General features: G+C 36.6%; 1 protein-coding gene across 1 annotated transcript in view; it reads right to left on the bottom strand.

The window, feature by feature from the left end:
* Window positions 1-13,968, bottom strand: part of LOC128868860 (nephrin) — a 265,318-nt gene that overhangs the window by 48,867 nt on the left and 202,483 nt on the right. Inside the window, exon 7 of the mRNA XM_054111405.1 lies at window positions 5,156-5,228. Coding sequence (XP_053967380.1) covers window positions 5,156-5,228 — 73 coding nt within the window. The remainder of the gene's footprint in view (window positions 1-5,155; window positions 5,229-13,968) is intronic.

Genomic DNA, 13,968 nt, shown 5'->3' on the forward strand with positions numbered 1-13,968 from the left:
CCACCCTCTTTGATTGTGCGTCCATGCCCATTCTCTCCCACTTGCGCTGAATTTGTTCTTCTTGTTGCTGCATTTTGTAAATTCACAAAGGACTTTAACACGCCACCACCAACAACACGCACAAATTAGTGCTAGACTGCCGTTAGCGCTTTTCCTTCTTCCGCGCTCACTTCCTTCATTTCACTTTTGTTATTTGGTGCATACACTCGTGCGACGCGTTTTACTAATTTTACAAATTCATGCACTTGTACCCTGTTAAAAACACATTGGGCGCATTTGCTTATTTATCTTTGTTTTGCTTACTCGAATTTTGTCTTTTGTTTAATTTTGAGCTTTTCTTTGTCAGCGCTTTTTCCATCTGGTTCTCGAAAGTCAAATGTTTGTCAAATTGCGCTTTAATGCCTACAATTTTCCTATTTAATCTCTCAACTTGACTTCTGTTCATATTTTTGTTTAGATCGCAGCTCATTCATGTCAATCAACTGCTGGCACTTGGATTTTTGATGCGAGTCTTTTGTAAAGGCAAACAAAGCAGCTGCAAGAATTTCCGTACAAAATTTGGAGTGCGATTAGCGTGCGTCAAAAAGCACTCAAATCAAGTATTTGGAATTGCGATAATATGCTAAATTGACTCTTTGTCTAAACAGTAATTGTTTGGCTCCAGCGTATTATTAGAACAAAAGACGCCTAAAAGTAAGCGCAAAACTACTAAGGACAAAGTTGGTGTTTTTCCACGCAGCGAAATATTATTCAAATGCCTACTTTTTGAAGTTCTTTAATGCTTGCACTGAAATTTAAATGCCTCAGATTTACTAACAAAAATCATGGATTTATGAAATATTTAGTTACACTAAAACGTAATATAGTAAATTGGAATCGCGTCTGTTCGTAATCCATGGGAACACCGAAATATTAAGAGCCAACGCGATTTTCAGAATACAAAGCACTTTTTCAAAACCACAAGCAAAAGTAATGGTTAAAGGCGATTTGCAATTTATTACTATTACGTTAATTTGAAGTTTTAACACAATATGAATAATGGAAACGAGTTATAGGACATTTTTATCAGACACGAACGAGTAGAAGAATTTACGAGGAGAGTAGCAAATTATATGTCTTTTGTGCAAGTTATGCAAGGGGCAGAACTTTTTTACGAATTATTGCGGTTTCACTGTACGTAGTAAATATGTGTGGGTACGCCTTGCAGCTTACACAAGACGAGATTTTTCATACCCACGTGGAAAGTGACCAACTGCATCACTTCGGAGCCTCCAGATTTTCTTAAATCGCTGCTTGAGAAACAGATTTGTTAAAAAGTCTCCGCTTGCGAATGCTGGTTATACGCCTGGTAGGCCAAGGAAAACTTGTAGGTGAACAGTCGAAAAGGAAGCTAGAAGCATGGGGAATAGCTGGAGCGAAATGAAGTGCATTGTCAAGAATCGCACAAGATGACGCGTGGGCGTGATTGATGTCCTATGTTCCACGAAGAATTGAGGACTGGAAGAGAAGCGGTAGTCAAGTGGTGGGTTGCTCATAGCTACTATCTAGAGACATGAATAAATTTTCAAATAAACTTACCTAATGTGGTCACCTTGACAGGCGCGTACCACCAAAGTTGATGATCTCCTAAGAGCCAGTAGAATAGAGAAATTCAACAGGCCTTTTATGATTTGGTGGTAGTTTGAAAGAGTGACAAATTGTGAATTGGGAACTATCAGGCACTGGCAATTTGCTGAGTGCAATTCTGCCGTGAGAAAGCTCGGCATAAAATGGTTTGCCAAACACAGGTGGTAAAAAGCACAGGTAGGTAGGTCCCTTCATTTGTGGTACAGCATCAAGACTCACAGCACCAATTAGATGGAAGCTGACTAGATATACCTAAGAACTTGTATGTATACGCGTCAATTATATTTATGTATTAAGGATGCTAGTACCGGGATTCTCACAGCTATATCAATTTTTTCATCTTTAGAAAGTTAATTTAATATTCCATCGCTTTCCGTTCCTATTAGAAAATCTTGTTTTTATATTTTACTTAAATCGGGTATAATTAACTAAGCTAAATTTTTACATTTCTTCCTTTGAATATTAAATAAAGTAAGCTTAAGCTTTCCTCTGATAGCGCAACTTGCGTTGAACCCATGTAACTAATTACTTTTTCCTAGTTTCTCTGGATTAATTACTTTCCCCAAAAAGGTAGCTACTCCCGTCATCTGAAACTACAAAATCCCCTTTAAATGTTCCTGTTTTTTTTTTTTTTTTGCCAAGGTACGGAAGTATATTACGTAGCGGTAAAAAGTGTTTTAGGCAAAAAAAAAAGAAACAAAAACAAACAATAAAAAAAAGTAGTTATTAGACTTGGCACTTAACCCCAAAAAAGCAACTGCTTGTTTTTGCACAACTTAATTACACTCTCCAAAAATTGGACAAATGTTACATAGCGAATATATGTATGCTTTACGAGCCCATATGTATGCAAATGAGCATATACATAGACTTATATGCATACATGCACACATACATATTTATGTTCGTATACAATTTTTTTATGCCTCTACATAAGCCTTCCGAACTTTCTGCACGGTTACTGCGTTGTGTTTCATTCCTTTTCGTGTAGTATTTTTTTTTCTTCATCTATTCCGCTTTTCCAACGACAAAGCAAATAATTAACTTTGACTACATTTCCTCTACCTTACAACATTTTTCCTGTGCTATATCCAATAAGCGGACTGGCCTTGTCCAACATATTCTTCCACTTAACTTAGCCTGATATACTTACACATATGCATAAATAAGGACAGATACGGGTAAATATGTATGGCGATACATATTTTATTTGAGCTTTTGCTGGCCTGCTACTCGTATTTTATGTTATTACCAATTCTGTAGTTGACATTTATATGCCACTACTTAGCATACAATTGCATGTTTAGTGCATATGAATGCCGCAAAGGTACATTTATTGCTTACTACCCTCCAATGAAAGGCGAAACTATTCAACAGACAACATTGTACTGGTATTTGATAGCAGAAGACTCACTAGCTCAAAAGTGACTAGGCATAGAGTGACTCCAATGGTACTAGTTGCGAAGTGAACGATTTGAAAAGTATGCAAAACTAATATTATTCCGTTAATTTGCTGTTTGTGGAAAACTTTTTGGGAAATATTTAGTGTACGCATTTTTTTTTAATATTCGTTTAACATTTTTTTATTCCCGATTGCAAAAAGGCCACAACTGATGATTTTCGGCACGAAATTTACCTAGTTTTGTTAAATTATTAGGTGCTATAGCAACTGACTAGCTGCTTAAATTATGTTATGCTGGCTAGGCTGGCAACTGGCATTTCATAGGGCATCGCCATGTTAAAAATACCACTGAAAAAAGATAGAAGCTGAACTATGATACTTTCGCTGCAAGAGCAAACTGGTAGTAGAGACAGTTCTGAGCTAGTACGTTTGGCTGCAGGGAAGATTTAGATATACATATGTATAAACTTATGTATGGGATAGCGCAAATTTGCAGAAAAAAGACTACCTGCATTTTGATTAGTGAGGGGAAATTTGTAATGAATGTAATTTCAAAGGGATTTTCCGGTACCGTTAACTGAGCTGACGCATATTTTCTTAAGCAAAAGCAAGGGAGACTATTTGAAATGTGTATTAGTGAGTAAGTACAAATGCTTGTTCAGGTGGAAAATGAAAAAAATTAAGCTGAAATGACAGCTAATGTAAGTACAAGCGGATTTGAATGGAGAAAGCAGCTAAATAGCTCACATAGAAGAGCGTTTAAAGATAAAGCCTATTAATTTAACATTAAATGGTAAGATTATTATTTTTTTGGTACAAATCTAAAGAGGCCGAAAATGGTAATAATGAGCACTCGATGCCAGATAATTATAGTATTTATATATTCTTAAATGGTTCTGATACTCCTCAAGCACCTACATATCAACGCCTTTTTGGCTGTGTCCCTGATGTCGAATTGCGCGGTACGATCTGTTTCTTTTGTCATGACGTCAATGAAGAGCACAGTTCAGTATAGTAGATTATAGAATTATGAAGTATTGATATCTCACAGCTAAACCAGCCAACTAATCCTCAAATCTCCTCAATGACTACCGACCTTTAAACTGTTTTAAGAGGTGATACTGACTAGTAAGGGAAATATATTTAGGGCTCATTTTTCGATCCATAAATCGTACCAACGCTTCGGCTAGTTGTCTATCGAACGGCCACTTTCTTCTGATTCAATCTCTTTTCTGGTTAAAATTTAGACTGGGATATCCTTGAGCAAATACTTTTCATTTCATGCGCAGAGATGTTTACTAGAATCAGTAGAGCGAAAACAAAAAATCTTCCATTATCTACCTAAGCTGGTTGGAAAATAAATGCTTTTGAAGAAATGGGTCACCTTTATTGATGCTGCAGCCGATGTATTCCCAAAATTGTATCTATATCAAGGCCGCCAACTGGCTTTAGATATTTATAAAATTCGTAGTAGCGGTGAGGCTTGACACAAATTATATTCAATCTACTACAAAGATGTATAAGTATAAAAAAGGGTTTGTGGGGGCATTTTTATTGATTTTGTTTTAATTTGACCTCACAATAAAAGGTTTTCACTCTATGTGTGGAAAATATACTACAGAAGTTTATGGGCTGTAAATGCACCTCCAATAAATGAGAGAGCATGAAAACTCTAAAACTAAAATGAAAAAGCCTTTTCGGCACAGGAGCGGTTACTATTAATAAATAAAACTGAGAATAAAATATATCAATGCCAATTTACGTCTTTCTCCCTTGAGGCCACGTACCTTCAAAAGAGCTCTAATTTTTTCATCTGATTTTTTCTTCTCATTTTTCGAGAGCTCTATGTACGTTTTAATTCCACATACATAATTTGAGGCATTTCATATGTCTTAAAATTTATCCACGCAAGCTCTGGTTTTAATTTTGGCAATTTCAACCAAAGGAAGAGCTTGGAAATTCACTTCGAATTACTTCGTCATTGCTGATTACTTGTAATTTTTCTTCTTTTCTACGTCCTTCTGTTTAAACACATGCGCTAGCTTTTCAATCAATTCATTCCTTCATTTCACAAAACAAAGCATGAAAGACAAATACAAATTTTCTATTGAATTTGTGTTTACTTACAGTTCATGTCCAGCACAACCTTTTTCGTCAGAGCTGCCACAACATGACCATTGCTTGCCTGACACGTGTAAACCTGTAGGGGGGAAAAAACGTATATGTATAAGTGAAGAAGCACAGTATGAGTTAAATAGTAGCGTCTAAAGCGTTCTCACGCTTATGCAATCAAACAGTAATATTTTCCGCTCAATCATTAACATAAATTTGCTGCGGCAGAGAACTATTAGTTAGTACATATTTTTCGATAATTATAATGTTGGCGCCATAACAGGTTGACTGCTTTAACTGGCAATTAGTTACCGGCCACACATTGGGCCGTTACTTAAATAGAATATCAGATTTTGGATAGAGGCAATAACCTCCGTTGTTTGGCTGGCAGCAAGAATGAGCGCAGCGATTGTATGGGGTGATAGATAACTTGAATATATTTATAATTCTTAAAAAAGAGGATGGAGTGTACCATAAATTGAAAAAAGGAGAGAAAAAATTAGTATTAAATAACTCTGTTAGACAATTATATGGTTAATACGTATTATGGAAAATCAATACTGTCAATCAATTTAGTAAAACAGCTGACATTTGTTAATTTTTGTAAATAAAAGAAAAGGGTGGCCATCTAAATAATTGAAAAGACGAGGGCGTTTCAAAAGCTGGTAGGATGTAAGGGAAGAGAAATTAAAACTCGAAAACATTATTTTACCTACTCAATCAACTATTTCTTAAGCCTTATACACTTTTCAAACTTTCATGTAATTTATACGATTTTTTTTTGTCTGGGTGTGCTAATATAAACAAGCAGAAATTCCCTTTATCATCAACACAAAATTTGATTATCTTTTCATGCATTTCAATAATCTATTATACAATAGGCTTTTAAATGCAGATACCAGTGGCATCATAGTATCATCCAGATCTACTGGAACATATAACTTACAAATTAATAAAAATTGTCGATTTTCTATTTCAACTATGTAAATGTATTTAATATCTCCAAATTGAAATGTTACCTGAAAATGACTAACACGAAAAAATATTAAAAAAATTGTAGTTTTTGAATAAAACTTAATGAAACTTCACTAATTCTTTTCACAACATTAACTTATTATCTATATATATAAATGTGAAAATCTGTCCCTATATTCGCTTAAAACTCGAGAACGGCTGAACGGATTTATCTTATCTTGGTCTTGAATTATTCGTGGAGGTCTAGGGAAGGTTTCAAAGGTGAGAAAAATTCGAATAATTGCCGTGGACCCGGGTAACCTTTGGTTGTGTATGTACAATATGGGTATCAAATGAAAGCTGTTGATAAGTACTTTAATACGGGGTCATTTTCATACCTATTGATCACTAAGGTCTCGAAATATATGCCAAAATGTGGACCCGCCGTGTCTTTGCACCGAATTAGACCAAACTTACACACATTGTTAAGGAGGTATTGAAGATGGTTTCCGTATAGTTTGGATACCTATTGGTAGATACGGTCTCGAGATATAGGTCAAAACGTGGACCCGGGTAACCTGGGGATGTGTATGTACAATATGGGTATCAAATGGAAGCTGTTGGTGAATGCTTTAGTTCAGAGTATTTCCATCCGCTCCGTGACTAGGGTCTCGAGATAGAGACCAAAACGTGGACCCTAGAATATGTTTGTACAATATGGATATCAAATGAAAGCTGTGGTTAAGTGCTTTAATACGGGTTAATTTTCATACCTATTGATGACTAGGGTCTCGAAATATATGCCAAAACGTGGACCCGCCGTGTCTTTAAACCGAATTAAACCAAACTTACACACATTGTTAAGTAGGTATTGAAGATGGTTTCCGTATAGTTTGAATACCTATTGGTAGATAGGGTCTCGAGATATAGGTCAAAACGTGGACCCGGGTAACCTTCGGACGTATATGTACAATATGGGTAGCAAATGGAAGCTGTTGATGATTTCTATAGTATAGAGTATTTTTCATACCGTTCCGTGACTAGGGTCTCGAGATATAGGCCAAAACGTGGACCCGGGTAACCCTAGAATATGTTTGTACAATATGGATATCAAATGGAAGCTGTTGGTGAATGCTTTAGTACAGAGTATTTTTCATGTCGCTCCGTGACTGGGGTCTCGAGATATAGAAGAACGTCAAGAACAAAATGAAGTAGTCAAACGATTGATGAATAATGCTATCCAAGCAACTATTTTAATTGGCAAATTCAAGAATGAAGACGTTCTAATACCCAGAATTCCAATGATTCCACCTGAATTGCCATTTGAATTCAAGCGTTTGCAACTGCCCATTCGTTTAGCATTTGCAATAACTATCAATAAATCACAAGGGTGAACTTTAGAAATATGCGGGATGAATTTAGAAGAACCAGTATTCACCCATGGTCAACTATACGTTGGCTGTTCACGTGTTGGGAAGCCAACAACATTATATATTTACTCAAAAACAAATAGAAAAACAAAAAATATTGTTTATGCCAAAGCGCTTGAATAAAGCATAAAGAAATAAATAATATGAAAACCATATCTTTTCTGTTCTAAACCATATCTATTCTATTTTAGTGTGCCCAGCGAAGCGGGCCGGGTTTGCTAGTATATTTATAAAACTATTCAATCAGATTTCTATTAACCGCAATAACCTCCTCGATCCGGATCCAGAAACGATTGCATGCCCGAATCAAATGTTTCTTATCCATATTACACTTCGTATTGCCTTCAGAGAAGAAATGGTGTTATGAGGCTGCTTAATGCAGTTAAATTTCTGGGGAGTTAAGCGGCCATAAGCTCCGTGTTATGAGGTCGTGGAAGTTTTCAGTTATTTAGCCTTGTGCCGCCATCGCTTTGTGTGAAGGAGCAGAGTTTTGCTGAAAGACGTATAGGTATCAACCCAAGGTTTCTCTACTGTCTCGTATAACCTCGATATATGCAGCAGAATCATTCGAAATCCTTGAGTAAGGAAGTGTCTTTCGTTGCTCACAACACCAAAAGCCATAAAAGTGATTGGAAACTTCGTATGCAAGACAACTGAAATCTCTATAGGATTGGAACATATCCATTAGTTATTTCTGCGTTTGGTTTTTTGGTATTGGTCAAAATTTTTTTAGACAGAAAAAAACAAGATATCTCAATATCCGTCCCGCTATACTTGTGTTTGCTTCGACACAACCTGCCTTCTGTGCGTAACGTAGGATTTATACCAGAGATCTTCATCAATAACTCGACAAATAAGTCAGAAACATTCGCAAGTGCTCTCACTGATTTTGAAGGGTCCTCGTCAATGATCGCTTGCACTTGTTCAATAAATTCTGCAGATCGGACAGAGTCAGAACGTTCCTCATATTTTTTGTGTTTCGCAACAGATTCTGCATCACCGCCTGATGCTTCCAAATCGTGGCGAACCTAATGAACAAATGAACAGTCGCACTTTAGAAATTAAATATTTCTAAAACGTGTTATTTGCATATGAATCGACGATAACTGCACGTCTCTTCATTTCTTGAATTTAGTTGTAGTCCTCGATGTCTTATTTCAAAAAGTGCAAACAAGAAAATAATGGTTTCTGGAAGTTATAGTCACATTTATGCATGCGTTCGTTAACCGTAAGGACCCTGTATAAAAAAATATTGAGTTGTTAAGTTGTTACTCAAGTGCGTGGTAAAAAAATCTCTTCTTCCCTTTCGATTCTCTCACTAGCGCAAACTTTTCAACCTCCCCATATTTGAAAGTATTTGGGGTTTTCTTAAATCGTTAAAGGTAAACTTTTAGATATAAATGTTTAATTTGCTTCGTAAAGAGTTTTCTGAATATGTAATGCCCTTAATTAACAACTTTTTTTATACACGAAAGGCACTTTTGCCTTTGAATTCCGGTTCATGGCTTAAAATTGCGTTGCCCGTATTGACAAATCCTATCGCTAAATTAGATTTCGAAAAGTTGGCACATGAATAAATAGGGCTCCTTAAATAATGCAACATTACCATGTCAGCACGAAAGAATTATTGATGCTTGAAGAAACCTTGTCAGCACACGCTAAGGTGTGTATTCACGCTATTGACAATCTTTTCAGCGCACCAGAATGCCGTTTACTAGAGGCGACTACAACATTCATTAATAAAATTTGCTGCCAATAAAATATTCAGTAACGTGGCGAATGAGGCTCTTAAGTAGACCTTTTATGCCAAGCATTTACTGCTTTACAGCATGTTACGCTGCCACATTTCCCATATAAAGATGTCAGTATTTCTTCTAACTTAAGATGAAGTATGGCGCCAATCTCAGTTGCCTAAATAAACAAACAAAATGCTTTATTAAACATTCTGCCGCAAGCTTAGTGAAATAACGAATACCGACAAAATATGGCACAGTATTATACGAAACTATTTTTGACGTAATACGATAATCCGCCAAAAACTTTTGAAGGCAGCAGCGCAACTACTAAAGTCTCACAAACTACGATGAAACTTAGGGCAGCAGTAGCAAAACCTTAGAAGCTTTGGTAGTTTTGTATAAATAGTTTTTCTTACGCTGGTATACTTGTAACATATTTCTATGCAGGCATGTATGTATGTGTGAGCATATGCTTGCATGCCACCACAATTCGCAACTGTGCACTTGCACTTGCACAAAATCGGTTTGCACAGATACCGCAAACGTTTCTAAGCTGGTTGCAGATACAAACATACAATAATTTTGGCGAACTTTCCTAAATAAAGTTTGCGGCAAAAATAAATAGCTAAGTACTTCTGCTTGCCGGATCTCAGCAATAAGGTGCAAGAGTGCAAGTTCCCCTTTCAGAATTTGCAAAGTTTTTGTTGAAATGATTTTACTAAGTGATTTTGGAAAGTAGGTAAATACAATTCGAAGTAGAAAATATTGAAGTGAAGTGGCTTGAATAGTGCGTTGTTGACATACCATTAATTATTTGCTGCAAAAGAGGTCAGTTTGCGAAAAATAAGGTGAACTGCAGCATTTCATTTCAAGGCACATTTATTGTGTGCTGCAGGCGAACGTAATATTGCGCAATATACAACGAACAGCTGATGGGGCATTTGTACTTTGAAGTTGGGTGGTTTGCACCGAGCATTTTTGATTTGTGGCAAAGTGAAAGTAATAAAAAGAGGAAGAGAAGAGAATTGGAGGCGATGAAGAATTAGGCAGGTCGTGGAGAAGTTGTGAAACAAGTGTAAGGCACAAATCAAAGGCAAGTACTTTAAGCGATGAATTTAAATTTATTTGCCTCACTTCGCACGTAAAAAGGCGCTGCCTTAAGTGTCAAAGAACGCAGATAAATCAGCAGCCACACATACCTATGATGCATAGAGGCACAGAATGCCAGTGCTAGGCAGTCAGGAAAGCTATGTAATTGAAAAATTAAAGTCTATAACTTATGTAGCAAATCCGATTAACACCATTTCAGACATTTTTCGTCCAACAGATTGCCAAACATATGAGCTTCAAAGCTGAACGAAGTCAGTGCGGTCTCGGACTAAAGCATGTAGGTAGCAACAACAGTGCACGTCAGAAAAGGAAAGCAGAGAAAAGTATTTTCATATTAGTTGGAGCGGCAGAAAAAATATTGCTAGAAAGAACTAAACTATTGGAAAGAACACACACACGTGCATTCGCACACGCACAAAGCAACGAATGTCAGGTGTAGAAATTAATTTAGTCTACGATTGTGGCAGCTCAACAACTCAAGCGGCCTCAAATCCATGCAGCAGGACAACTGGTTACAAAGAAAGTCAACCAGCAGCGGAAGTGAGAGAAATAAATTGTAAATATGTACATGGAAAATAGAACAAGGCAACAAACAGTAAAACACACACATCAAACAAGCAAATAATTTCTAAGCCGTATAGTACTGATGAAAACACAAGCCCAGCACTGCGAACAACGCTTAGCTCTCGAGATAGCTGTGCTGAAACATAACAGTAGCACAAGTATTAGTGCGCAGATACACACACGCACACACACTTCACTCGGCGACACGTTGCTGCGGCGCGCGATGTTGGATTAAATTGTAACAAAGAAAAAGAAATGAAAAAAAAAATATTACTAAAGCAGCAATTTACAGCATTCTTGAGAGTTGGACGTTGCCGTGAACAATGTGGTGCTAATGCTGACCGCTTGAGAATTGTCACACCAAGAGAGAGATTCATCATTTCCGGGTGGGCGTTGAGAACGGCTTAGGCGAGCGTGAACAATGAGTTTGTGAGTTGTATGGAATAAGCGAATACGTGTTTGTGGGGAACTTTAAATAATGAAGGAAATTGATGTAAGATAAATATGCCACACACGAAGTTGTAAGCAGCGCTGAAGGTATTCAAGAGTTTAAAGAGTTAATGGGTATGAGTGGGTGGTCCAAATGAAAGTATCTTTTTAAATCATACGCTAACTGGCACTCAAATACTTGTCAGTTCGTATCATGTCTCAGCGCAAGACAGTGTGTTTATTAGAAATTGGAAATAGAAACTTCCTTTAGCCAGACGTTAGCAGATAAAGTACTTGGGTCTGAGGTGCAAAAGACATGCATGTGAATATCGAAAAGCCATGCATCCGCAGAGAGTAACATTGGAGTGTAGAGTAGATTTTGGAGTGCTGGCATTTTATGTTTTTTTTTCCAAAAACGCTGCTGTAGATGCCATTTGGGTTGTATGGTCGGATTATCGACTTTTGTTAGAATAAAGTTGAAGATATGACACCCAAGTTTCACTTTTATTTCAACAAGCTGTTGCATCATACCACACTGTCAAAAATGGATATTTTGCACATTAAGTGCGGTAGCCCGAGTTATTAGTCTATTTTTCGATGTCAATTAGAGGCCTCGATGTCAATTGTGATTCCGAATTTGAACTTGTTCGACGTGTTTTGTACGGTATTATTAGATGTACAATTGCTAATCCAGAAACGATCTGGTCGAAGTACTCGTGATGTAGAGCTACAATCCATCAGCAAAGTCCTGGTAAAGTAAATTGAAAGGATGCAAAACTGCTGTCAGGTAAATGATAATAAAATTGCTGAAATAAAGAACATCTCCTCTGAGAGGATGCAGCTCATACAGTAAAATTCGCAATCGATAACATGCCAAAAACCAGTTGGATCCAACTTTATTCCTATTTGAACTTACTGGTACTTAGCATTGAGACTGTCGCTTGCGAATTTTAGTCCAGGAGTTACAGCTTCTCCTAGATTGTTCTGACTAATAAAATTGTCTAACAGGCAAAAATTGTTCCGTTCATTGATAGATTTTTATATTCGTAGAAACTACTTGGCATACCAGTAAGCTAATCCCTCTTTCAGGCATTAGTTCCATACAACGTACGCATGAAATTTTTCTTATATGAAGAAAATGCAATACAGTCAAGGAAAATAATTATAAAAAATCAACCTGATTTTTGGGTATACGTTGCTTATGAATGATGAAAATCATTATTTTGACCTTTACGCGCTCCATTGCTTATCTCTTTGAATACTGCAGCTGCCTTGTTTTGCGCCACTTTGTATTTCCAACCAGGTTTGGGTATTTTGCACTACTACTAATTTTTTAGTGCTAGTTAAATAAAGGTTTCATTATCACAAATTTCAGTTTTTCAGTGATTTGACACTCCGCTTATTGCATTAATTATTTAGTGCACTATGCCCAACCCGACGGACCACCTCTTGACATACTTTCAATAATATTCCTCGACATGTATGGTATGCGCTTTGGGAACTGTCACTAGCCAACACCTAACACGGCAAACAAATTCCAAGTAGTAGTAGTGCTGCAGTGTGTAGCAGTAAGGTAGAAGGGGGACTTTATGTTTCACTGACATTTGTCACTTTGGTCGAAGTTGTATGTATTTTAGTGGTTGCTATTATATTTGCTATTACTGGCGGAGGATAACAAGAAAACTCTTTTAGTCAAATTGAAAGGAATTGGTGCGCCGCTACCCAAAGGGAGGAACTAGAAAAGTAAACCTCTAAGAAAGACCAGCGCGCTAGGCAAATAGGATGAGTGTCATTTGAAAATATGCCACGCACCCCCAGCTTATTCCTATATATGTTTGTATGCATGCTTGAAGATTTAACTTGTTCCTATGTGTTGTTGTTACTGTATGAGTGGTTATATGTTTGCTGCTTACTTTTTGGTTTTGTTTTCTTTCAAATAGGCACAGAAAATCTTTTAAATTATTATTTCCATACTACTCATGACACTCAGCTCAGGCGACATAATGAATAATCCGACTGGATTAAGATTATAGTGTACACACATACACCCATACACACGTTCAAACATTCTCAACTGACTTGTGTACTTGCACGAGTAAATGAATGTATTTTTGAACAAAATTTTGGTTGCTTTCTGACAGTTTTGTTTGCTTAAGTATTCAGTGCCTTTATAGTTGGATTGCTTTAAATAATAAATGTTGAGTGGCATCATAATAATAATGAAGGTAGCCGAGACAAATAATCTGGCAAAAAGGCAGAAGAGCTGACAGGCAGTCAAGCACAGGTAAACAATAATGACTAACTGTGCTTGTCTTTTCTATTCTAAGTTGGTTGCTTGGCATTTGTGTGAGCTGTTTTTGAAATTTTACAACAGTTAAGTGATAAGTTTGAATGTGCATACACACACTTAAAATTGTGCGGGCATAATTAAGCTATAAACTTTATCATTTTATAATATTCTCAATATTTTTTAGTGCTCAACTTTTTATTTAGTGCTTTAGAAACATATAGTTTATTGTAAATCAAAAACTTTATAATTCAAAAATTCAAACATTCTACTATGTTTCGGATATTCTCACACACCACTGCAGATTGCGAATGCATT

The sequence above is a fragment of the Anastrepha ludens genome, chromosome 6 (assembly GCF_028408465.1).
Source record: "Anastrepha ludens isolate Willacy chromosome 6, idAnaLude1.1, whole genome shotgun sequence".
Lineage (NCBI taxonomy): Eukaryota > Metazoa > Arthropoda > Insecta > Diptera > Tephritidae > Anastrepha > Anastrepha ludens.